Below are 27,515 nucleotides of genomic sequence, written 5' to 3'. Positions count from 1 at the left end.
ATTTTTTTTTAAATTTATTTTTTTATATATATATTTTTAAATTTTAACACGTACTTTTATTTTTATTTATTTTTATTTTAATAATTTAAATATCAATTTAGTCTTTCCATAATTTGTCAAATTTCACTTTAGTCCATCGATAATAATAAAAAAGATTGTAAACACGCATCGCGTGTGCATAGTAACTAGTCCATATTAATTTTCTTTCTTTCAAATCAAATTAATTTTATATAATTTAAATATTATAATAACAAAATATTATTTTACGTGTACTGCAAAACATTTATAAATTAAAAACATCTCTTAAAAAAATTATCGGTCTCTATTGGGTCGGTTTTCTAAATTAATAATTTAGATAAATTAAAAACACAATGATTTTTATGTTATTAATTATTTGTTCTCTTAATAAAAAAAATATTTAAATTATTAAATTATCAATTAATTAATACAAATTATTATTTAATGTTTTGCATAATTATAAATATTTCTATTTTGACTTTCGTGTCAATTCGTTTCTTCTTTGTTGACGACAGTGATGGACTGGTTTGGGCTTTTGGAGGGACATCACAATAATTTTTGTGGATCTTCATGACCCAATTTCAAAAAAGCCCATCGAGAATATTTTAGTCGGTCTGGCCTATATATTAATAACCCGAATTATTTTTAAAAAAAAACTAATTTTGACGTGGTGATATATTTTTATTTACAATGATTAAAAAAAAATCTTATTTTTTATGTGAGTTAAAGTGATTAATAACCCGTCCTAACCTTATTTATACATAAAAGTTAGTGTCTCACACATGTGATACACGAATTGTTAGGTTATGCGATTAATTATTAAAATTAGTAAAGTATGGGCGTTTGAATAATCACTAAAAATTATTTTTATTATGTAATGAATATATTTAAATTTTAAATATTATCATAAAGATGTATTCTATAAAAAAAAATATCTGTACCATCTGAGATAACACTAAGAGGATAACAATATTTTGTCGTCAAATTGACTTTTTTACCACTGCATTCGATATATTGACTGAGTGAAACTATTATAATAAAAAAATAGAAAAATATAAAAATCACATAATATTTTGTTTATAAAAAATTTAAAATTATTTCCATTCATTAAAATGAATAATTTTTTTCATAAAAAAATTTAATTATTTTTTAGAACATGTTAAAAATATTTATATAAAGTTATGATTAAGATAAATAATAATAATAATAACAACAATATCAAACTTACAATAAATAACAATATTATCAAGACCATAATATAGTTATCCAATTTCCATTGAATTTCGAAAAAGTCAATAGACCAAAGTAGAAAGTTCAACCATAGTTGTCTCAAATTAATCGATACAATTTTTAACTTGTACATTTAGATATTGGGAACTGGATTGAGAATAGCATGCGTCTGACAACGTTAACAAGATTCTGGTGGGCAGCAAGGCCGATGTGGAGACTCTCCGATGTCTTTATTCCAATTATTGCTGCCGAAGGGTTTTATGATCAAGCGACCGGATCCTGCCAAAGCCGGGAAAAAATCAGCTTGCTACGTTTCTTGATAAAACGTCATATTTTGGCTGTGATTGTGAACCAATCCATTTGCAACTTCGGGATGTTACGTTCTTCATTTCTTGATTCATAAGTGACTTATTCCGATGAACTTCCGAAGGATAATGTAATTTTTGAAGTCATTTTGTTTGGGCTAGCTAAGAAGAGAGAATAGACAGGCCTGTGGTCTGAAAATCTCGATTCACCTCTTACATAGCACACTTGTTTCAGCCCTTGGCCTTTCCACAAAATCCTGTCGCACCTATATATTAATGCGATAATAAAATTAACGACAATCAATTATTAAGTTATAAATCCTGAATGATGAAAACATGATCTCACTTTTAATCATCCTACCCGATGGAGACAGTATAACAGTCTTACCAGGCAGGAGTCCTACGTTTGTGCTTAGGGGATGAGGTTTGCACAACGTAGTGGTCGGAGTTGGCGAGGTATTTGTAAGTTGGAGCAAAATATATTTGCCCTTCTTTCCATCCATCGAATACTCGACCAGATTTTTGTTCCATCTTCAACTGCATTTCATATAAAATAATTCACTTCAAATTAATTTTATTTAAAATGATTTTTTGTGATATTGACTTTAAAAAAATCGAAAAAACAAAATAAGGGTACGTTGATGATACCTGATCTTTCTCAAGCAATGCTTGCCAATCTTTCCTTCGCAGTAACTCATATGTATCCTCACTGATTGATGCAAGACGATAGTTCAAGTCCCCTAGCCAAATTATATTGCTACATCAACATCAAAGAGGTAAATTCAATTACGTAAATTTGTCCAAATTAATTAAGTCTTTTCAATTTATGTGTGTGTGTGTGTCTATATATATATATATTATTCGAAAAGAAACATTAATACTCACTCGTGACCCAAAATGGTGGAAGGTGAATCGGAGAAATTGGTGGAGTCTAATATTTTCAAAACATCCAAATTTCTTCTCATCGCATCACTTTCTTTCTCTCCAGATGCCAAGTGAGTGCACACAAAGCAAAATGTAGTACCATGCAAACTCATGCTAATCGAAACGGATCCCTGCATACATTTCGGGGGAAGAACGAATCAAGCAATAAATACAAGAAAATTTTAAAAAGAAAGTGAATGTTTTGCCAAAAATTCGATCCCTTGCATGTGTTTTTGATATTTATGAATTGATTAATTATTTATTTCATTATTTTATGCCAATTAATTTCTAATTACCTTATTCCCAAGGCATCCCAAAATGCCTCTTCCAATGCATGAAATCCGCAAGCCGCTAATATACTCACACAAATCTTCATCAACAAAAACGCACAAAAAGATCCCGACCATCTGTTTGCTCGCAGCCAAACAGTACTTACGGTGTACTGTACCCGGACTAGGTAGACCGTCTTCACTGGAACAAGAATTGGAATCCTGGCCTTCAGACGAAAATTCTTCTTCTGATGACATTAGATCAGATAAGCTGATTCTGGGTTTTTCGTGTAGTTCTTCTTCCGGCTCGGGCGTGGTGTTTAGAGCCTGTAGGATTAGGGAAAGCCACTTTGCAGCCGGGCCACAATCTTGGGGCCCGAGCACGTTGCCTGCGTTCAGTGGTACTATTTCTTGGAACCTGATAAGTTTTTAACTTTACGGTTTTTATAATATAATAGTTTTAACTAAGTTGAAAACTAAAGATAATTAGGGATGGAAGATATAATAAATTAGAGATCTTTGGAAAAAATGCAAATTGTGTGGGACTTACCCGAGCACGTATATGTCAGCCGGTGTACAATTAGTCTCATGTAACCAATCACTTAAATTCAGGCCATCGTGAGGCGATTTGCCTCCTACATTCCACGTTCCCACCACGATACTATAAATTAAATAAACACAATTCTATTAATTACAATTAACTTCAAATACTGATTAATTAAAGAGACGAAATGTAAAAAAATTCATTATATCCATTTGGTTCAAAATTCGAACAAAAAATGAATTGAAATGCTTCCGACCGGTCTTACGTCAAATTGCGTGTAACTGGACTTTTTGGAGGTACATATATATAATCAGAAAAATTGCACATCAAAGGCCGTGGAAGAAAAAAAGAAGAAGAAGGAAAGTAAACTCGTTCTGGGGTCACCTGAGGTTGACTTTGTTGGTGACAAATGTTGGGAGTTGTTTGAATCCTGGCCGTCCAATTGCGCCATTTGCTTCCATCTGCCACTCTTCTAGACAATATAATTAGATTAATTAAGGCCATCTAGGGTTTATATATATTAGGTGCAAATTAAGATAAATAATGCATATCATCACTGGCCACAATCTAAAAAATGATTTCCATGTGAATTAATCGTTTTTTCTATAAATAAAATTAGTGAAAATAGCCAGGATTCTTCCATGTCCATGTCACAACCAAAAAATTATAGGAATTAAAAATTTAGTGTGTATGAGATTTTACATCAATAATAATTTACCGGGCACGACGGCGTGCAATCCACCGTCGGAGCAACTTTTCCTTCTCCCTTCGCCTCTTTGATGAACTGGTTCAGTACGCATATGTCAATATTTAACACCGATAAATCAATCCATCCGTTTATTATTATGTATCACACAAATCAAAGAAAAGGGCAAGAAAGATTGATGAAGTTTTGAACTTTAAAAATGTATATATAAACAATTATTACCACAAACACAAAAGTAATGAAAAATAGGTTTAACCTTTTGTTTTGCAAAGATCTGAATGAAATTCATTCGTGCCATTCTTTATGTTAAACCATTTTCGAACCACCATTTTTGGGAATAAGCACTGCAACAAACATCGTCATATAAATATTCTGAATAAATGAGTCAAATCCTACTAGATATATATAAATATTCAGATGAGAAGATCGATATTTTTTATTGTTTCCCTTTATTTAAATATTCAGACAAGAAGCAGAAAACAGTACCTATAGATAGAGATATCAAAGGCAAATGTAATCAAACACAAGCAGAAAAACACAGAGCAGTAGATTAATGAAACAGTTGACAGCAAAATCAGAAAATGTTTAGAACAGTACTATATTTTGCTTGTTATTTCTTTTCAAGAATTTTATTTTGCAGACGAAATATAAGATAACAAATCTCACTCATAATTTAATTGGATAAATAATTCAACTTAATCTGCATAAGAATAAAAGTTGTCTTACATGAAAGAATATTGAATGGGCAAAAATGTCTCCTTTTGCGTGTTATATCTTATCAAGAATTTTCTTTTGCAGACGAAAAATAGGTAAAACTTATTCAGTTTAGCAGATTGAAGAGAGTGCCGTTTTATTGGCTGTTGATGAAGAAGACAAGGAAGGGAACTCAAGCTTCCTCGGAAAAACAAAGACAGCACAGTTTACTCTTAATTTATAAAGAGTGGGTCTCATGTGAGACCGTCTCACGGATCGTAATCTGTGAGACGGGTCAACCCTACCCATATTCACAATAAAAAGTAATACTCTTAGCATAAAAACTAATACTTTTTCATGGATGACCCAAATAAAAGATCCGTCTCACAAATACGACCCGTGAGACCGTTTCACACAAGTTTTTGTCATTTATAAATACATGGGAGGGAGGGGTATTGATGTCACTTTAGTTTGGAGGGGATATTTAAAAGGTCAACTTTAATGCAATTTATAAATTAATTTCAAATTAAAGATCCGTAAGTATAAAATGTGTTTCATATGATAGAGTTTGTCAGATCCACACGAGCAGTGAATAACTTAATAATTTATTGTCGTACCATTTGCATCTAAAGATGAACTTTTTTTTTTCCTCATACGTGAGACGGTAAGAGACTTACCACATTCAACATGCATCTAATTTCATTTAAGTTATGGTGTAAGTAATGTCAAAAATGAGAAAGACCATATCAAAATGTTTTTGTTGACTAATGAGATAGTACACAAGAAATTTTCATGACATAAATAATTGAATAAGTTTGGTTCTTTTAGCTCTTAACTTTAAGAGTATGTCTCTTGTGAGACGATCTCAAGAATCTTTATCTGTGAGACGGGTCAACCATATCGATATTCACAATAAAAAGTAATATTCTTAGTATAAAAAGTAATGATTTTTCATGGATGACTCAAATAAGAGACCCGTCTCACAAAATAAGACTCGTGAGACCGTCTCACACAAGTTTTTGCCTAACTTTAATTGTATTCTTTCAAAAAAAATTGTCTTTCGAATTAAGTCAAGTAATTCATCATATACTGAATAGATGTTTATTCGATATCCCATAAATTTATAAAAACCTGATGATTATCAATATTAATTGTTGTGATCATATCATAACAATTACTCATCTGTTTTCTTTTAATCCAACAAATAATGTTGGGAATTAGGTATCAGTAAGCCAATTCATCCCGTGACAACAGACACTTGTCAATGCAGTAATACATTTTTACAATTTTTTAAACTAACAGGGTTGACTGGCAAATACAAGTGATTTAAGCAAATCCTTCAGATTGTAATTAATAATTCATACGATTAGACAATAAAATTAACGTGGCAGAGTTCAAGGATAAAATATTTCCCCATTATTGATTAAGCGACAGACAGGCCAAGTACCACCGGACAAGTGTTTTACAAATGCCTATATGTATATATATGTGTGTGTATAATTTGTAATTTTTAAAAAAACATGGTCCATTTCTCATAAGAAAAATGCAGTAAAAAGTTTTAAGAAATTTCTACGGCGGTAAAAAATAGATAATACGATTTGAAACGAAAAGAAAATGGCAATTTTGTTTCTCCAAGATGCAATAATTGTATAATAATCAGATTTCTTGTTTGTGGACTTGAATAATCAATTGTTTAAGATTAGGTGTATCTTGGAAAATACATATTTTATGCATCAAAATCGTTACTTACATAAAATATACAACTTGATTAAATAATTAAAAATTAATAAAAGGGCCTGATTGTTGACGGGAGGACTGAGGTACAATGGTCGGCATATCGTAATAAATCATCAATGATTGATTATAATTTGGATAAGTATTGAGGGTTAGGCCATATTGGTCAACATTCGATGGAGGATACACAACCCGCTGGCCTTGTTTCACTGGTTTGTAAAGATTTTCCGTATCACGCCATGCCTAACATTTTAACTGTATTGTAAAAAGCAAAGGTCGTTTATATATCAGTAAATAAACGTCCGACACCTCATAAGGAATTCGCTCCAGCCTGCACAATGGCCAAGGACCTAACGCGTCAAACTACAAATACAATAAAGCCAGGCTCTCCAAATATATCTTGGCACGGTACCTTCGTCTTTACGAAAACCAAAATATAATAAATAGGGAAAAAAATTATTCTAGCTCAATTACATTTTACACAAAAATATATATTTTACATTACAATTTCGGGGAAGTTGGTGAAAAATCTTCGATCAAAATATTTCTTTGGGTTCACTCCCTACCCACAAAATTGTGGTACTATGTCATACAAAATGTGGTACACTTCATGTGGAAAATGTGGTACTAAAAAAGTCTCCAGGTACTGAACACAAAAAAATCGACGGCTGGAGACTGAATGCCAATTTCTCGTACAATTTACGGTATATTCACACACAGTGGTCCAGAAACACTTTGGATTATCCAACGAGCTTGTCCATATCATAGCCACCAAACTAATCTCATGATACATGAAGCATAAGCTTAAAAACATTACCACGCGCGCATAACAAGCTCAAACCAGCAGATATTCTTTATTCATAAAGTTCATGAAAATAACGTTGCATCAGAAGATTAAAAAACCACTAGAAATAAAAGCAAGAAACCTAAAAACAAGATCTATGCTTCAGCAACTGAGAAAATAGGATTTTTTGCTTCCCTTCCAGTCTTTGGAAAATGTTATCTGCTGAGATTTGATAATCCGATGATATTGGCAGACCAATGATTTTTAAATTCCATAATAACTGCAGCCGGCATATATTATTGAGTGACAAAAGATGCGCTGCTCCATGACAAAAGATGCGATGCTCCACGATGTGCTCTGTTCAAGTCTCCGGTATGAAATGTGATTCACAGAAAGAAACGGTCCTTCATCATCAAACAGATATCACGGGGCGACTCTCTTAATATCCAATGTGCTTTTGAAAAAGAGAAGGTCCTTCGTGATCTAACAGATATCATGGCGACTTTCTTAATATCAAACGTGCTTTTCGAAAAGAGAGGTCCTTCATGATCTAACAGACATCATGAGACGACTTTCTTAACTAGTGCCTTTTTGCTCTTTCACCTCCTTCTCTAGAAGTGATGCCCCCTTAAAGATTGTCAGTTGAAGATCCCTCGTGTACTTGAGCATCTGTTCAACAGAACAATGTAAAAAGTTGACAACATTTAAGCAAACCACGCACACTGAAAACAAGCTCTCAGGCTGAAATGCAAACTATGGCGAATGTGACAAGTAAAAAAACAAGACTCTAAAATATTGTAGAAACCATGATTTCCTAAAACACATACTTCCAGTTAACATGCCGCCCCTCAGGGAACAGTTCAACACATATTCAGATCAGCAAAAGTAAAAGGAAATGCATGTGATAAAAAAATCATAAACATAACAATTTTCATTTCAAAATTCAAACTGAAAAAAAAAGGCCATCAATCAATTTCTAGTACCACCACTTGACTTCTGCCTCTACACAGTCTCAATGTCAAACGAGCAAACGGAAAAAGTGAGGCCCACAAAAAGTAAAGAGAAATAAAAAATGTGCTTACTTGCTCTTGGCTCGTCCTTGTGAAGCCAAGCTTCTTCGTCCACATGGGTTCAGCCTCCTCAGCAGCAGGGAGTACAATGTGTTTCACATTCATTGAATACAAAAACCCTTCAATGCATGAAAATAACGCTTGAAAAAAGCCCTACACATATAAGAAGTTGTCAGTGCAGGTTAATGGAAATCGCCTTTTCTTTAGATGACCAAGACACTCAACAACCACCTAGAGATAAAAAATAAAGCCCATACAGTATGATACCAAGGAATATTTCCAACAATTGCAATCAAATAAACAAAACAAAGAAAAAAAATGTGAATCAAGGATCCCAACTCAAGTTTCGTGGTTCAACAATAACATTCATCAGTATGGAATCCCCGCATTCTTCACATCAAACACGGCCTAAAAACTCACTAAGGGCTCGAGGAAAATAATTAACATTTTACAGATAAGAGACTTGGGTAATGGTGAGTTTTTAAGAAAACCTTTTCAGAACATGAAATGAAGGATGTAGTAAACGTTTGATTTTATTTTATGAATGACACTTTCTGCTTTAGATGTCACTTGACATCACGTAAGAAATGTGTTGGATAATTCAATTTTTAATAGGTTCAGCCACATAAAAATTTGAAAAAATACTTGATTGAGTTTGAATATAATATAACAATCAGTAAATTGATTCCAGTAAAAACAATTAATTGTGCACCCACTATGACATGGAATGTAACAGCGTTTCGCAAAAAGTAAATGGAGATGAGAAGAAAATGGCTTGTTTTTGCATCTGGGAAATATTCATTTTCCCAAAAGGCGACCAAACATGGCCTTACCTTTCCTTGATTGTTTTTACTGGTAGCCACTAAAGGCAGTTCTGCAGCTTCTCGTCCAAATATTCTGAGAAGAGCAGCAGATATGACAACAGAACTGCACACAAATAGAAGTTCGAATGTTCATTTCTAATGGATAAAAAAGTAGCCTACTCGCAAAGCAAAAAACAATCACCCACGATAATTAGAAAAAGTGCGACTTACTTCACAATTAAAACTACACAATACATTCCACTAAATTCTTGGCCAGCAATATTCCTCCTGCATCAAAATTTTAATGTTTTCATTAACTTAGAGTGAGAAAAATGGTAGATACTGATGTAGGCCATAATCATACATATGCATACAGTTCAGAAACACGTAAATCATTACTGATGCAAGATCCAATTATTATTTGCTCAATGGCATCAGGTAGTAAACTACCAGATCAATATCCAAGTGCACCAAAGTAAGTCATTGCAAACAATAAAGCACACTTTACAATGTTAAAAGAAACATCCAACCTTTTAACAAATGGAGTCAATCGGCTGTTGGCAACAAAATAATGGAGAAGAGACAACTCACCCATAAACCATGACAGGGATGAGATCACGACCAGATTTGGCAACAATAGGATCAAAGCATTCCTGAATAAACCATTCATAGAAAATGAAAAAATGACCAGCAACAAAGTGGACAAAGATATTTTCCGAAAAAAACTTGGTACAGGTGCCAACAGCAGAACACTATTCACAACAAAGAAGTAGCATAAGTGATTCAACAGTCATATATAATATTTCTGAGTTGAAAGTTGAAACTGCAGCGATTGCAGGACTATATACAATCTAGTTTAACACTTTTTTCCCAACGAAAACAGTTAAAATTATGATCGACATCATATCATTAATATATTTTGTATATAATATTCATGAGTTTGAAACTGCAGCTATTGCAAGACCACGTACGATCTACGTCTGACACCTTATCCAAATAATGCACTTACACGAAAGATAGCTGCAGCTTGGGAAAGCAGCAACAAATGCTCAGGTTGGCGACTTTTTCCACTCAAAATGTGCCATTGCAATGCAATGTTGTTTAGGCCTACAGCCGCATGCTTTCTAAATATTACCGCAGACACTGATGTTGGGATTACTTCAGGTCCGCTGGAAGCCAGTAACTGAAGCCTGCTAAAAATCTTGTCACAATCATCACAACAAAACCATTTATCCTTTGGTAGTTCCTGCAACAAGTAACACTAGTGAATAGCAGCGTGGCTCAAAACAAACAATTTTTTTTACATATAAAGCATAACTTACTTTCAGATCACACATCCCAAGCTCACGCAAACAACCAACATGGTATTCCTTCTCACACTAGACAATGGGACCGAAAAGAATGTCAATTGCTAAAATAACAGACTTGAAACATCACAAAAACTAAATTAAATTCAAAATGATAAGAGTGGATGTTAAAGATCCAAAAAGATAGGCAAGCAAATACTTGATCACAAAGGATGACTGTCATATCATCAAACTTAACAGCACTGAAGTCCTGGGACCTAGAGAATAAAGAAATATAAACTATAATAAGTAAAAACATAAACAAATCAACAAGAGAAATCTTCGCAAACAAGAATTACACATAAGAACAGGAATCAACAGAAACCATCTGCAACTCCTGCAACAGACCTGCAGACAACACAACCTCCCGTCTCCAATTCTGGTGCTTTAACAACTCTTGTTAGCCGAAGGATAATAGGTTTTGACTCCCTAGAAGTTTTGCTGCCAGGGCCAACTTTATCAGTGCAGAAATTACAGTGCCAGTCATCTCCAGGGAGAGACTGCAAACCCAAACAAGCTGCAAGTGTATGAGGAACAAGAGTCAGATTGTGATGATCACAATAGAAGTTAACAGATGCAGGAGGGGGAAAAAATCACCAGTGTGAAAGGCTCGAGGACATCCATTGCATATAATAAGTTTGCCACCATCTCCGCATACAGCACACATATCATCACTGCCACTGGTGACAAGGCTTTGGCCATTTGCCAACATTAAGGCAATATCATGGAGTGTCAAGCCACTAGACGTGTAAATATGACGATAGCTGCAAGGTACCAAAAAATGTCGGCAACAGTTGAACAGAAAAAAAAGATAAGTTGCGTTCTATAGTTACTTACGGTTGACGTTTTGCAGACCATCCGGCATGAGCCTCAAACTGGGAAGGACTAAGCTGAGACAAAAAAAATGAAAAAGTATCAAAAATAAAAAGATGAAGTCAGGAGGCAGAAAGATAGCAAAGAGTATTTTCACTAGATGCAAAGCATCATCAATAAACAAAATACACATTTGAAGATGGAAATTACCTCTGTGTTACAACAACTACAGATTATACCATTTCCCTGCTTGTAACCCCCAAGAATGCGCTGTAAAGTAAAATATTTTGAATAGTCGTCAACAGAGGCAGATAATAAACAACTGAGAAAATCAGGCATCATTGGCTAAAACCAACCTTTCCTTTGGCATAATAAGCCAAATCAGTCCCATCAGGCAGTCCATTAGGCATGAAAAGTAATTTATGTAAATCATTGTCCCTATCACAAATTAGACACACAAAATCAAAGGTACTCCAATAACGGGTTCATTAGGTATAAAAAGTAAATTATGCACCAATTATTTGCGTTATATGTATATACACACACAGAGACAGAGGTATTCTACCATAAATGATAAAATCCATAAAATTAAAAAAGAATACTTGCTAAAAGATTGAGAAGAATATTTATTAAAGAAAAATAAGAGAACCTTTTTTTAGAGCCACCTTTGGTAGCTTTCTTCTTTTCCCAAACTGAGAAAGATTGATTGTTCCTTGGTCTGCACAAGAAATGCATGAGCATAGGGGAAAATGATTAACTAGAGAACAAGAGATATCAACAAAGAGATCAAACTTTTTAATCAGGCGCTTTTGCTCCACTGGTGCCTCTGTGTAACTTTGCTGATTGACGGGGACCACGTGATGGTAATTGCCTGAAGCAGAACAGGGCCCATCTTCAATTGGCTGACTGTTATGGTAGAAAATTTTAGAAAACGAGTAGAAAGCTAAATTCCACCGAAATTTAAAAGTTGACACGTGACAATCAAAGTTCTGAATACACCAACAAAACTGACCAATTATTTGACACTAGCTGAGTTCACAAAGCATTAGTCAACAGAAACATGATTTTTCAGCTCGCGTAACCAGAACATATAGAAGCATATGCACCATCTTCTATTACCTTCCATTTTAATGGTTTTTCTTGAATACTCTATCATGTAAAGGAGCACTATCAACGAGAACGTGTATTCAGGAACGTGTATTCAGGAGAAGATTAATCTTTAAAAAATAAGGTACCTATTGATGAAGTCATTCTGGCAAAAAGGCTTACTCAGATAAGGACCATCTCCACAAGATACTGTATTTCCATATTGGAGATTTGCTGTCACAATTCAAGAAAATATCAGAACACAGATGTTTGCATGTTCCATACAAACATAGATTACACCCAAAAACCTCAAACTTACACTACAGGTAATTTCGCAGCAGCACAAATAGTAGTAGTAAACTACAATCCTCAAGTTACCAAATGACCTTCCTCTCCAAGAAAATTCTTTAAAAAACATGAAAATGAAGCCCCCTAAATGTATGCAAATTGACAATGAAAAGTAAAACTCTACAGGGTTTAGGTTTTTATCAAAGAAAGTAGACTGTTAAAATATCGACTAGAACTCAGAAGCAGTAAAGAATAACCTTCATGATTAAATCTCAGCTCAACTACTATCCAAATCAAGACAGCTTTACACTCAAAGTTCGGACAAGTAACTAAAGAGCCCTAAGCTTTCTCAAGCAAAAGATGAGGATAATTCTTGGCCTCAATCCAGGGGCCCAAACAATTGCTAAAGCAAATGGCAGAGTAACTGCACCTTTACCACTGAAGTAACAAAAAACTCATACTTCCAGTTGTATGCAACCAAAGCTGATGCTGAATACAATAATTCTCAGAGCAACTTAAAGAGAAAAATAACCGAATGGATAAACATAAGTATCAGATTTACCTTTCCAGACCTGGAAGTACTCCTCATTGAGAGAAGAACCGGCCACAGCTTTTAGCATTTCGTCAAGTGCACTAAGAGAGGCCGTTCTCAGCTCCTCAATTATGCTATAAACGGGCTTTCCATTCTCCAAATAAATGTGGTTGTTGGGGTGTCGAGTCTTGGTGCCAGCATGAAGTTCAAACTCATAGGCACTAACCAACTGTCGGTATCAATCATGTATTCATCATAATAAACTACAACATCGTGGCTGACACAAATAAATTAGCTTTTTAGGTTTTACTTACTTTAGAGAAATTGCAAAGGCAACAACCACATAAGTAGCCACAATCTTTAATTATGCCCGGAATCTCTTTCTGATAACCATAAAGAAACCAAAGTTCAGAGCCATAGTCGTAAGCCTCCAATGATCAAATTTGATTTGTAACAAAAAAAAATAATGAGATGTGACACACCTTCCCGGATATGGATACATACTTCACTCTGGCTCCTTCTAGAATTTTAGTAGACAAAAGCTTTTTAACATTCGTGGGGTAATTGTCCGGGATTATTTTTTTAGACATCTTAATTTCCCTGTTTGGGGCACATGAGAATGGACAGGGTGTGTCTCCATACTCATTTCCGTCTATGGTTTCATGAGTGTTCAATGACCACTTGTGAGAGTCGGTACAGGTTGAAGGTTGAGCGGCAGACAAACATGAATGAATACCGTTATTATCCTCTTGAATCTCATTGTTAACCATGGATTTACCAGGAAAAGATATTTTACTATCATAATCCTCCTTTCGTTTGCTAAACTTGAATGTGATCTTTCTAATACCAGTGGTGCTAATATTTTTGGGAATCTCAATCGCAACACAAGATGTGGAAACTGATTCCGAATTGTATTTTTTAACATGCATTTCCTTGCAAGAGTTTCCATCGGCACTTGAAGTTTGGAAGCGAGCAGAAGTAATCTCTCCACAACCACCAGGATCACTAGCGAGAACATCAAGTGGTTGGCTGCTACAGGTTAAACTCGAAGTCAAATGCTTTGGGGAGGGATTTGGATTTGAAACCTCGGAATATACATCATCATTGGAGGTTTCTTCCACTTTATCCTTGGGGCAATGATTTGACATGAATCCATTCGCTGCTTCTTTCTCAATGGTAATACTGCAGTGCTCCAAGTCACCACTGTCCAGTACTCTAATCACATGATTCTCAGCACCGGGCTCCATTGCACTGGCATTCAACAGTTCATTAGGATCTGGTTTTTCACTATTCAAAGATTCTTTAACTGGACTTTTCACGCAATCAGACTCTTCAATATTTTTACTTTCACAAAATGGCTCCGGCAGACTACTAATTGGAACCCCAGTGCATCCCATTGCTCCCTGCACTTGTGTTTCAGAGCAAGGTTTAGATTTGGCCAAATCTGCAACATCCCTAGCATTAATTGTTAGTGAAGACTGCAACAATTCAGTGTTATATGATATTTGTGTTGTCTCAGCAGCCACTGAATAGTCTGTTTTAGTTATATTCGTAACCACGTCCCTTTCCTCCCTCCCAGCACATGTTCCTAACTCAAAATCATTGCAAACGTCCATCTCTTGGCATGCAACATGTTCCATTTTAGCATCAACGAGAACTTCTTCTGCCATATTCTTTTTACATGACTCTGTTTCAGAAGTATACACAGATGCAAGCCTCGCTTGATTGTTTATTTCCCTTGCACTACCCGCCACACAATCCACATCTGTCCCTCCGTCCATCAACAAGAACCCGACACCACTATCACAAAATCAATAATCAGACACAAATTGCATATTTCACACCAGTGGATTCAAATCTAAACAATACAACACTGAAGAAACCAAGCGCGTAAATTTTCATATAAATTTCATGAAATCCAAATCAAAACCATTACATACCTCCAAAAATACACCCCCAGATCTAATTACAAGAAACATTTGGCGCAGAAACCTTCCATTTTCAAACGTACTTACCGATACAAAAGCACACAAAAAACAGATCTACAGTCGATTCAAGAGAAGAAGGAAAAAGTTGAAAGGGATAAAGGAATGATTAGGGTTTTTGGCGATTGGTTTACTTTTCTGGTTACACGAAGAGAGCGGCAACATTAGAAAACGGAAAAATTGGTTAGGCGGTGCTTATAAGTTTATTTATATTTTATTATTTATTATTTTTATTAGTTATTATACACACAAAAATGGAGCGAAATGTGGAACCGTTGAACCGCTGGAAATTGATGTGTACATATATATTTTTTTTAAAAGTAAAAATAATTGATCTATTCCCGTAAGGATATTTTTGGAGTGCGGCTCGGTCCAAATGTCTTTTATTCTAACACGTGGTGTAGCCATGTTTTTATAATAGACAAGAGATCGATATGATATAATTTAAATTTTAAATAAGTAGTTCGACTAGTTAGATTGGTTCAACTGAAATATTATTTTATTATATAAAATAATAATATAATAAAAAATTTTATAATTCAGGACTCTTAAATATGTATACAAATAATAAAAAAATAATATTTATTCAAATTTAAAATCTAAACAATAACATAATCAAGTTATATATATTTTAAATAAAAATAAATCAAATAAGCTATAATATTTTTAAAATAATACTTTTAATAAAATTCAAAATATAAATAATCATATATATACTATAATATATATATATATATATATAAAACTAAAAATAAAAATTTAAATATAAAAATAATTACAAACTAATTTTTTATTTTAAAAAAAAAGTGTGAACCATTCCGACCGATTGAATATCGGTCAGACCGATTTTTGACAACTAAAACAGTTTTAGGGTGTAATTAAGATTTAACTCATAATAAATTATCGATCGAACCAAGTTATCGATCTAGTTCTAAAAACAATGTCTTGAAGGATGAACTTTTGAGGTTTATGATATGTTTCCAGTAGAAACGTGGCTAATTATATAAATTTGGGTTTTTTCCTTTTGATATTAATGTATTTTATATATTTGACATTTATTTTCTTATATATTATACTTTTTGCACTTGATTAAAATGTAAGAGTCAAATATGTTACATACATACCTAAATTTATCTTCTTGACAAGTATAATCCGATTATATTTTCAATCTTTCGAACCATATTGTTAGAATATAGAAAAAAATATTTAAAAAATATCAATTGTGCCGAACTTTCTATTTTTTTACTCGAAAAAAACGCTCACTGGGAAAGACCGCGAGAGGCCAAAATCATAGACATGGCGTCTATGTTGGATAAGAATCACGATAGCTTTCTTCACTAGCAAACTGAGATGGATGAGAAAAAGATTTTAGACATGAATATATTGGTATTTGGATGCCAACAATAGTTCTTCCCTTGCCGCCAAAACTACTCTCCATAGTTTTCTCCTTTCTCGATCGCACCATGTTAAGAAAAATATCATGTTCGAAAATTTAAACTCGTTTATGAGAATTAAGATAAACAGTAAACCTTATATATAAAAATGGTGATTACAACTCAAAGTTTCAGTAAATATAATTTGTAACAGGAAAAAATAAATTTTATAGTATTATAAAACATGTGCGAGCAAAGTATTGCTCTTTAGTTTTACCAAATCTTGAATGGGATTTTTGCCAAATTGTTTCCATATACACCAAAGAAATCAAAGTAGTTTTTATTGTTGGTAGAGATTTCTCCAGTCTCCATTAGATCTTCAATATGAAGATAACAAAACTCATAAATATATGTTTGCAAATTTGAAATTGAGACAATAAATTTTTTTATTACTAAGACGAATTTGTCCCTCACTTAGTGTTAATGGCATATGACAACCATCTTCCAAACTACAAAAACTTCTAATTTATGATAGTAACGGTATAAATCACAAGTTGCATAACCAGAAATAAAGCAAACTCTCGTTTAGAAGAAAGAAGAGGAAAAATTAGTTCTATATGGGTGTGAAATGCTATTGCTATTATTTGATTCTCTCTCACATGTTGATGTTTTGTTGTCTCAAAGTATCTTAATTCATTCAGATGGATTGATATTTAAGTCACAAATCTCTAAATTAAGACCAATATACACCTTGGCAATGTCCTTGAAAAATTGCAACTTTTGTCAACCAACTTCGTCAAGCACCTAGACATCTCCCCCAAGACCCTAAAGAAATCCAGTGCACAGAGGAGGTATTTTGGAGCCTCCTCTGTGCAACGGGAAGCTTTTAGGTGTGTCTCATGGGGCCTAGATTGTTCTAGACCATATTTGGGACGCCTCAACTCCCTTTCCAGGCGCTTCAATGCCTCCATGGCGCAATTGTTTAAGTTTTTCCTTAATCTTTCTTTCCTTAATTTTTATTCATTAAGCCTTAAAATTTTCAACAATCCCCCGTGTAAATCAAATTAATGCATGAATATACATGATATCGAAAGAGATAAATCATTTATATTTCAACACATATCTCATTTGATGATGTAAATTTTAAACATTTGACTGATTATCTTTTTCAATCCATAGTCCAAACATAAGATCTGGAGACTGAATTTGATTTTTTGTTTCTTTAGCTAATAGAATTTTCTCAAATCACACGAATCCATTTACAATAATTTCCTTTTTAAAAAATAATTCAGCAGTCAAAATGTCGTGTAAATTGACTGCCACATTAAAGACAGTTACTAATCCAAATGATAATAATATAAGCATAATGGTTTTGTAACCAAAAAAATATTATAAGATATATATATAATTCCATTATTCCTACGGATTTCTTTCGGCCCCTACATATTCCCTCTTGCAATTCAACGGCACCAATTATATGTAATATGGAATCCCTATATATACCCAACCGGATCAACTTCTCTTTTCCCCAGCATTTCTCAACCTCAAACATCTTTCACCACGCCTATCTTCTTTCGCCAAACAGAAAAGTGCATCGCATGTCTGATCAGAGAATCAACGGCCACCGCCGGCGTCCTTCGCAGGGCGTCTTCGTGTTACCGGAGAACTTCTCCACCGCTCTGCCGGAGAGCAATGGTGGCGAAGACATCAACAAGTCGATGCCACCGCCTTCCGCTGCTGATCAAACCCCGCCAAACAAGAGAAGCGGAGGAATTTATCTGCCGCCTCAACCTCCTGCCTCGGTGGAAGAATTGCCGATGACTTCTGATCGTCCTCCTATTAAAGGATAAAGCAAAGAAAGCTTCAGCTCACATTCAACTATGCCGGGATGTAACTGAAATCAGTAGTTTGTATTTCGATTGTACGTGTGTTTTAAAATTATCATATCTTTTCCGGGATCCAACTTTGTTTACGGAGTTGACAGTTTTAATTAATTCCAACCTCCAGCATGTATTGTCGTACGTCTTTGGTGTTTGTAATTTTAGCTGCTACTTTGTTCTTTCGGACACTCTTCTTTTATATTAATCGATACATCACTTCGTATATATTCTTCCATCGATTGCTGTTGGTCTCGAAATAATGGTAATTTCTTACATTTCGTATAATACTAAATTATATGTGGCGTAACCACAAAATCAACAAAGAAACAATCATAAATCCGGGGAAAAAAATTCAATTCCGAATTTAAAAATTAATAATTTGACAAACAAAACTCACAATGGATCAATCAACCATAATTTCCTCCCAAAAAAATTGGTCGAGCTATGTTGTTGAAGTCTGTTGCCCCAACCAAAAATGGCCTAAGATTCGTGGTTTATATAAAAACCAAATCTTATATTTTGATTTCATCCAATTATTTTACCAGTAAATTCTATTGTATAATTCTTATTGCGTAGATATTTTCTTTTGAACCTCCCAACCACCGTCAATTCAAAGAGACTTTAAGTCAGCTTTAATGCCTTCAGCGCAATCTGAAAATTATTAAAAGGGTCAAAGAAATCGTGAAGACCAGCCACCTGTCCTCTTTTTTTTTTAGGCACGGAATTTAAGAAATACATGTGACACCACATTAATGGTTTGGATCCATTCACGCACTTTTGTTGCAGACGCGTCATTGACAAAGACTTCAAGCTTCTCATTATATGATCACTAGATAAAAAAAATTATGATTTTTTTTAAAATTATTAATTAATAAAAATAATATAATTTCATCATACCAATAAAAAGTTATAGTTAAAAAATATAACCTTTTTTTAAAATAAAAAATAAATGTAATCTCAATTACACTCGACACTTTTAAATTGAATTTTTGTTCTAGTAACATTAATTGAAGCTAAGGGAACATCGGGCAAATATCCATTAGCAAGTGGCGGCATCATGATGCGGCCAATTATCATGGCAAATCGAAATATGCCGACAAGATCATGTATAAGTTTTAGGGAGTAGACAAAATTACGAGACGTTTCCTGGACATGTGGCTTAATTAATATTATTTTATTTTATAAAGTGACTCCTCGACAATTTGATTTGAAAGCAATGCAACATACAAAATCAATATTTGCTTCGACGTTATGATAATATGGCGTGCTGCTTTGGTGGAAGAGGGGAAGCTAGCACTTTTCGGTTCTTTGTGCAATTTACATGAATTCATTTATTATATTCCATGAATTTAGAGTTTTATATTTCAATTCATTTCAGTTTCACTCCTTTCAAGCAAATTATTTTCAAAATATTAACGTGCAACTTATAAAATGTGATGCTATAAAAAAATCACATCTAATAAAATATCTTGATCCGATAATCATGAACCAATTTTTTTAATGGAATCGAATTGAACTGTCCAAAAATATAACTATGTATCAAAGAAAACGAGTGAAATGTCTCCGTCCGAAGGCGAAACCACTCTGACGTTCAAGTCAGTATAGTATTTGAGAAAATTGCATGTGGATAGCGTATGAAAGACATGTAAAAGATGTATGAAAGTCATACCATAATAAGGGTTAGAGAGATTTTATTAATAGGTGTAGATCCATAATCAATATGGACTTTTATAATATATGACAACTAAAATTGTCCATATCCATGCAATATTTTATAATATCTCTAAAATATAATTGATGATATGATATGATTTTTACCATATCGTCATAATGTTTAATCAAATAATCAGACCTATGATTTTGGAGCATAAATAATTGAATATTTCCTTGAGTAGGTCTCATGTGAGACCGTATCACGGATCTTAATATGTGAGACGGGTCAACCCTACCCATATTCACAATAAAAAGTAATACTCTTAGCATAAAAAGTAATAAAAGATCTGTCTCACAAATACGACCCGTGAGACCGTCTCACGCAAGTTTTTGCCTATTTCCTTTTGTTTTTACTTTTCTCTTGATCAATATATAAAAGCTAACATGGGCAAACTAGTCCATCATAATCACTCGTAGTGTGACAAAAGAATTCTCGAATTGAAATCTCATGAATTAAACAATACAATTTATAAGCTTCAAAATTTACTATTATATTATTTTTGATTTACGACTCATAATTTACATAATTAGCATTAATCATGTCACATGGGGTCTCAAAAATACACTCCTAAATATTCACATATTCTAATTATGAGACTGCTTAAATAGTTTTTTTTCGTGTCCCTTCACTTTATTTGTTTTTCTTTAATCACGCCTAATGTCCCGATTGCATCTCTTTATCCTATTAAATTTTGTAAATTTCAAATTTAATGATATTATTTTAAATTATGTGATGTCATATAAAACTTCCAACGTCAATAAATCATGGAGTATGTCTCTTGTGAGACGGTCTCATGAATCTTTATTTGTGAGACGGGTCAACCATACCGATATTCACAATAAAAAGTAATATTTTTTCATGAATAACCCAAATAAGAGATCCGTCTCACAAAATACGAATTGTGAGACCGTCTCACACAAGTTTTTGCCTAAATCATGCGGAAGGATTTTCAAAGTAAAACCAGAAACAAAACAAAAAAATGTAAATGCAAGCATTCGATAATTTTTTTTAGTAATATATATTCAAAAGTGTAGGATATTTATTAGAGATTTAAAATATACTCAAATATTTCTCCAAATCAAATAATTTCTTCCGAACAAAATTCTCTTATCCAAACACGACCTATAACGAGTTTAGATAAATCATATTTATTTATCTAAATTGTTATTATTTGGGTTTAAATATAAAATATTAAATTAAACAAATCAGAAAACCGTCAGTTTGAGTGCCAAATAAATATCCCCCCAATTTCGAACTAGCAGTTGATGAGAGATAATGACCAGCGCTTATCTTCACCTATTTGAATTTGTTTTTTTTTATTTAATATTTAAATAAATCTAATTTTTTGGAAAAATAATAATATCGGNAAAAAAAAAAAATTAATATTTAAATAAATCTAATTTTTTGGAAAAATAATAATATCGGCGTTATCTCCCTCTCTCTTGAAAAAATAGAAATGGTAAAAAACAGTGTTGTTCCACGAAGATCGATGCATGCAAAGGAGATAATTTCCAATTTTTGGAACTCCGTCATAGACAACTACTTCTCGCATCCGAGGTGGGAGCTGCTACTCTACGTAGCGACGTGGACGGCCATCTTAACGGCAACGGTGGCCGCGGCCTCGTTGTCGCCGGAGTTTGCTTTTATTTCAGCAGCCGGACCATCGTCTACCTCGTCCAGAGCTTACTGCGCCGTGGAAGGTTCTTATAGACTGCCGTTGGATTCTCCGACTGATAATATTTGCATCCCGGGTCATCTAATCAAGCGATCTTTGCTAGATTTCATCATCCCGCCTGTGTTCGCGGCCATTATGGTGGTCGGCTCGGCTTGTCTGCTTGCAGGCGTGGGATTGTGGGAGGACGACGAAGATATGGAATATTGATCCCAGTTGGAATTAGGGTTTTTGTTTGTTTTGAATTAATTTGAAGACTCCAAATTTGGGGAATATTTGAGGGAATAACTGTGCATTGAATGGATTCTTTCGAATCTACAGTTCTTTACTTAGTATCTCTAATCTCAAACTTTTATTTTTTATTCGAATGCAAATGATTACGATCGTCCAATTCATCCATATTCTCTCATTATCATTTACACGATCTGTGGCATATTTAACAAAATGAATCACAAATGTTATTTCAAATTAATTATCATAATAATTTTTTTTTGAAATATCCAGTACATTATATTATATGAATGATGTATTAATTACGTAATCATATATAATTAAAACACTGGTTTTCAATTTTGAGCTGCATTGATAATCTTGTTGCTGAAGTCCCAAAGCCTCTCGGCCAAGATTTCATCCCGGGCATATGTGCTAGGTTTGAACTCGTTGCAATCGACTAAATATTTTCCCGTCACACCTTTCATGCTCGGGTGAAGCGCTGCATAGCATGTCGTGGCCGCCCCCTAGTTAAAATCAGCATCCAAAAACCGTGAATTTTATATGTGCTAGTTTACGTAAATCGCATGCATAACAATGAGTTTGCAACCTTTAAAAAAACTTTGCGCTAGTTAGTAGTATTTTTTTTCAATAAGCAAAAATATGAGATTAAAAATGTGATAAAATAAAAGAGATTTTTTACCTGTGGGACATTCTTCCATAGGATGCAGGTGAAAAACTTCAAGATTTCTGCATCAAATTGCAAAAACAAAAAATTTGAAATCAAGGGAAAAAAAAATCAAATCAGCTGTGAGATTTTAATATTAGTACTCACTCATAAAAACTCCGGAATATTTGAAGAGATTTGTCATGATTAATCCTGGGTGCACTGAATTCACTGTTACACTTGCTCCCTCAGCCTTAAATCCAAAAATAAAAATATAAATATTAGTAATTCTACATACTTTTATAAATATATAAATATAAGGCAGAATAAATTAATTAATCTGGAATAATCGTCACAGACCAAAACTTCGAAAGATTAATCAAATACCTGTAAGCGACGTGATAGCTCGGACGCATGCAAAATATTGGCCAACTTGGATTGTCCATATGCCCTCTTGTCACAATAACTAATATGGAACCAATAAATTTATCAAAAAATATATATTTTACTATATGATATGATACATGAGTGGCATCATATATATATCCAATGATGGATGCATTAAATTATAAATTTAAATTATCGATGATTTGTAGCTCATCTAATACCAACGTCCTAAGTTTGTGATGAGTTTTCAAGTTCGAGATCCAATTATTAACTGGAAAAAAATATAAATTTAAATCAAATACGTACGTACCTGCGTTTATCGTTAATGTTTTCGAATTTAATCCCCCTGTTGTAAGTGTGGATATGTGCTACCGACGACAGATTCACTATTCTACCCTCGATCCCGGTAGATTTTGCTGTCTTTTTTATCTTCTCTAGGAGAAGGTTTGTCAAGTAGAAATGACCTGGATACAACAATATACATGCATGTCAAAATCGATAAACCGAGTACCGTCGTCGCCTTCTTAAATAAAAAAAATCTATGAAGCTAGAGTGGGAATATAAGATTTAACCTAGATGATTTGTCGCAAATTGTATCTCGAATCCATCTTCGGATAGTCCATAGGGACAGAACATGATCCCAGCGTTATTTCTGAAAATAAGAAACATGTTTTTTTCTCGTCAAAATCAACAAATGACAAACGATACTAACGAATATTTTGATAGAAATACGTACATTAAGATGTTGAGAGGAAGGTTGAGGGCTATGAAATTTTGAGCGAAGGATTTGATTGATTTAAGAGAGGCGAGGTCGAGTTTCATGATATGTATCTTGGCCTTTTCATTGTCTTGAAGAATCAGTTGTTTTGCTTCATTTGCTGCTTCCATGTTTCTTGCTCCAATTATTACACGAACATTTCTTAGTGCTAGAACTCTTGCCGTCTCCAGACCTATTCCACTTGCACCGCCTACCATACAAAATGTTTAAAATGAACTCGTACAGTTCAAAAAATAGATGCAGTTCGAAACATATGCAATAATTTGAAACATTCTCAATATCAAATTTCATGTGCAAAATAAGACCAAATTATATAAATATTTTATAAGAATTTACATATTTTATAAAACTATATCCTTTAAAACTTACCTTTTAAATCATTTAAACAAATAAATTATAGGGGAGAAAAATTGAGAGAGAAAAGAAATAAATCAAATTGGAATTGCGGCAAATTGGAGGAACTTGTTTCGTGGTCCAACTCCAACCATACAAATTAAATGGTCGTGTGATTAATAATTTATTTTATTGCCTCCACGTAAAATATCCCTTCAACTGCCACGAAGCTCTACGTACCTCGAGTCTCAACCAGTTCTAATCATGTGCCTACTTTCTTTCTTTCTTTCTTTATTGACAAGGCAAATTTAATGGCTATCTTTCGTGTATATTAGGTAATTATATATCATATTAATCAAATAAATTATATTGAAAAACTTATATTGAAAAACTATTATGAAATATGTTCGTCTAAAAAAATATTAATAAAATAACAAAATCATGATCATTGATCAATCGATCATTTTCTCTATCGTCCATGATTGTCACGTGCCCATTATTATTTTTGTAGTACCTAGATTTTAACCTATTNTCAAAGGGCGTACCGAAGAAATTAAATATAACAATTAATCTTAAGCATTTATGCCACAAAGTAACTTGAATTTTTCTTCTTCTATGTACCGGATTAAAAGAAATAAGAAAAAAATTTCAAGCAAATTAAATTATATCAACCAAATAATTTGAGCCGTATAAGAAAATTAAAAATTGGCTATATGTGATCGATCGCGAGATTGAAAAAGTTTTTCGAATCCAGCTTGCAACCAGAACCGAACCCGTGCATGTTCTTATTTTATAAATACAAACTGAGAATGATTTTGCTATAATTCCATGTGCGTAGAAGATATCTTGGTTCGTAGTTAATTACATTGCTCGAGTAAATAAATGATTTAAAAAAAAATCAACCGAACCTGTAATTATGGCAGTAAGCTTTGAGGCATCGATTCCTTGAGTAACCTGCTCAGCAGTTGAAGCTGATCCGAAACCGCTGGGCCCCGGAATTCCCGTAATCAACCTAAACATTTTCTTGAAAAATTTTATCACGGCTCGATCGATCGCCTTCAGGAAATACAGAAGGAGATATACGTACGTGGAGAGATATATATTTCAACTTGGGAAGAAAATGTGAAACAAAAGGTCAGATTTATAGAGGCTAGCGGTGAGCAGCAACAATGAATGAGATGGTTGAATCAAGAAGAACAAGTAGTAGTAGTAAAGGAAATAGTGGGGAGTTCTTTGGGATGTAGACCAGGTATGGGTAAGAAATTGGATTAGCACAGAATCAGCAAGGCAGGTATTTAATGAGGAAAATGGTTTCAGCCACCCACTCATCAACCAATCTTCGGTTCACGGGAATTTCCTATTTACTTGTACACACGCGGCGTTGGTTGAAGGAGTCAACTTGATATTAAATAAATTGTGGAAAAGGGTCAAACTTGCATTCAGTGATCATTAAGATGATCTTTGAGAAAAAATTGTGTTTGTGGCGTCGGGGGTGAAGCTTTTCTAAGATTTTTTTTTTTATTACAACTCACACGGGGAGAGGGGATCGAACCCGAAGAAACCGACTATTCCGACAGAGGGTGAGACCACTGGACTACAAGCCCGGTCTCTAAGAATTTTATTATTACTATTATAATTTTTACTGCTGACAGCTAGTATAAAACATGTATAAATACCTAGTTTGGGTGCATAAACTATAATTTTTTTTTTTCAATTCGAAAATTAAGGATACTTGGTGAACGAGTTTTTCCAAGTATGGTTTGATGTACTGTTTGGAAGAAACATTTCGAAATTGTGGAAGAATTATATCAAAATTATGAAAAAAAATATCAACCAAATTATGGTAAGATTTCAACCTCACCTCTATAAATAGCTCTATCCATTCTCAAAAATTATATCTTCAAATTCACTCTATATTTCGAAAATTCTCTCTCAAGTGCTGCAACATTTTCGAAAATTTTGCAAGGCGAATTTCTATCAATTTTTGGAGTGATATATTTAGGCCAAGGTTCTGTCCAAATCATATCTTCATCGTTCAGAATACACTATCATATGTTTTGAACATCATATCCAAAATTCATCCAAATCCAATGGTTAGTTTTCCGTATAGAGTTTTCGCAAAAAAAACTGCTCAAATTTTAGGCGAGAACAACTACGGTTTTTCGTCCATAAACAGGTAAAAATAACTCTAAGATTAGATCTCCACTGTTCATAATTTAGTTGACATAATTTTGAACGTAGTGTGAAAGTTTGAGCCCAATCTAATAGTACAATCAGTAGCAAAAATTCTTGCAAGACTTTTGGTCGAAGTGTGGCTACGTTTTTGAAGTGTTGTGTGCGTGATTTTTCTGTGGTTTCGGATTATTCAAACAATACTAAGGCAAGTGAGCTAGTTTTAAAAATATTAATTTTGTTTGTGACTTTGTTCGTTTTTTGAAGTTTTGGTCGAGCATTATTATTCTTCTTTCTTTCTTTTTGGGATATGATACTTTATATTTTAGCACTGTGAGGATTCAACCTGATATGGGTGGGAATCCCAACATGTAATAAGGTTATCCTCTTTGCACATTGGGATTATAACTGTTATATGACATCGTCTCCTTAAAATAGTAAAAATTAGAAACTAATATCAGTAAATCATGGAAAGTAGATGAATATCAATGTCTAGGCCAAACTATGCTTACGTTTATGTTTATGTTTATGTTTATGTTATACGAAATATGCTATGTATGATATTTTATTTTGAAGATCATGTGTATTTGGTATGTATGTGATCGAACGACCCTCACTTGCTGAGTGACGACTATATTACTCACCCCTTACTCTATCATCTCCCCAGCTAAGTCAGAAGAGGAAATCGAGGAAGAAGAACAAAACCGGTTTTGGAGCTGGTAATAAGATGAATGAAGAATTTTATTTTTCGCTTATTTAAGTCTTTTGATTTCTTTTGTAAATGTTTCCGCATTTTTTTATCGTTTTAAGAATTAACATTATAAAGACAATTTTATGATTGATTATGAGTAATAAGCTAGTTTTTTTTTATACATATTGTACTATGAAGTTTGTTGTTTTCAATTGTATGGTTGTAAAATAACGTCGATGTCGACTAATCTTAGTCTCGGGACGTGACAAGTTAAATCCGTTTTTATTAAAATGGAAAACTATATTACAATTTACATGTAATCATCGTCCGTGATTCAACTTGGATTCTAATTTTCCGCAATTTTTTTTAAAAAAGCGCAAGTTCTCGATATATACTACTTGAATAAAATATCGACCAAGTCTGGAAAAACAAACTATTTAATGACCAAATAAATAATTGACCATATTACATTTTCAACAGTATGGTCCACTGTACGATAATATATATA

General features: G+C 33.5%; 4 protein-coding genes across 8 annotated transcripts; 1 reads left to right on the top strand and 3 right to left on the bottom strand.

The window, feature by feature from the left end:
- Positions 1-1,415: 1,415 nt before the first annotated feature.
- On the bottom strand, positions 1,416-4,923 carry LOC140977232 (type I inositol polyphosphate 5-phosphatase 8-like). 4 transcript variants are annotated; one of them, XM_073441886.1, is made up of 10 exons: positions 4,723-4,923; positions 4,253-4,340; positions 4,009-4,074; positions 3,675-3,762; positions 3,297-3,407; positions 2,774-3,164; positions 2,439-2,608; positions 2,202-2,310; positions 1,942-2,090; positions 1,416-1,819 (listed from the first exon to the last, which is right to left on the bottom strand). In XM_073441886.1, the coding sequence occupies exons 2-10, from the start codon at positions 4,323-4,325 to the stop codon at positions 1,657-1,659; spliced, it is 1,320 nt and encodes a 439-aa protein (XP_073297987.1). In that variant the 5' UTR covers positions 4,326-4,340; positions 4,723-4,923; the 3' UTR covers positions 1,416-1,656. The 4 variants fall into 4 exon arrangements, with proteins under 4 accessions (XP_073297987.1, XP_073297988.1, XP_073297989.1 ...); XM_073441887.1 differs by having other exon boundaries at positions 3,675-3,759; XM_073441888.1 differs by having other exon boundaries at positions 1,432-1,819; positions 3,675-3,757; positions 4,016-4,074.
- A 2,240-nt stretch (positions 4,924-7,163) lies between these two features.
- On the bottom strand, positions 7,164-15,317 carry LOC140977230 (uncharacterized). 2 transcript variants are annotated; one of them, XM_073441883.1, is made up of 20 exons: positions 15,086-15,317; positions 13,628-14,945; positions 13,460-13,528; positions 13,176-13,374; positions 12,475-12,559; positions 12,032-12,145; positions 11,889-11,957; positions 11,596-11,677; positions 11,450-11,509; positions 11,264-11,316; positions 11,024-11,190; positions 10,775-10,943; positions 10,587-10,644; positions 10,403-10,459; positions 10,090-10,326; positions 9,672-9,733; positions 9,312-9,368; positions 9,111-9,204; positions 8,290-8,430; positions 7,164-7,876 (listed from the first exon to the last, which is right to left on the bottom strand). In XM_073441883.1, the coding sequence occupies exons 2-20, from the start codon at positions 14,924-14,926 to the stop codon at positions 7,784-7,786; spliced, it is 3,165 nt and encodes a 1,054-aa protein (XP_073297984.1). In that variant the 5' UTR covers positions 14,927-14,945; positions 15,086-15,317; the 3' UTR covers positions 7,164-7,783. The 2 variants fall into 2 exon arrangements, with proteins under 2 accessions (XP_073297984.1, XP_073297985.1); XM_073441884.1 differs by having other exon boundaries at positions 15,161-15,312.
- Positions 15,318-21,548: 6,231 nt separating this feature from the next.
- On the top strand, positions 21,549-22,218 carry LOC140977229 (uncharacterized). Its single transcript, XM_073441882.1, has one exon. It carries the CDS (start codon positions 21,554-21,556, stop codon positions 21,977-21,979), a length of 426 nt encoding a protein of 141 aa, XP_073297983.1. The 5' UTR covers positions 21,549-21,553; the 3' UTR covers positions 21,980-22,218.
- On the bottom strand, positions 22,215-25,407 carry LOC140977228 (short-chain dehydrogenase TIC 32 B, chloroplastic-like). The gene is made up of 8 exons (XM_073441880.1): positions 25,053-25,407; positions 23,770-24,001; positions 23,606-23,685; positions 23,344-23,497; positions 23,034-23,112; positions 22,815-22,899; positions 22,683-22,729; positions 22,215-22,506 (listed from the first exon to the last, which is right to left on the bottom strand). Exons 1-8 carry the CDS (start codon positions 25,162-25,164, stop codon positions 22,336-22,338), a joined length of 960 nt encoding a protein of 319 aa, XP_073297981.1. The 5' UTR covers positions 25,165-25,407; the 3' UTR covers positions 22,215-22,335.
- Between the last annotated feature and the right edge of the window lie 2,108 nt (positions 25,408-27,515).

This window comes from Primulina huaijiensis, chromosome 5 (assembly GCF_012295235.1).
Source record: "Primulina huaijiensis isolate GDHJ02 chromosome 5, ASM1229523v2, whole genome shotgun sequence".
NCBI classification, from domain to species: Eukaryota; Viridiplantae; Streptophyta; class Magnoliopsida; order Lamiales; family Gesneriaceae; genus Primulina; species Primulina huaijiensis.
Note: the sequence above shows the minus strand (reverse complement) of the source record. Positions and strands in the feature narration are given on the sequence as shown.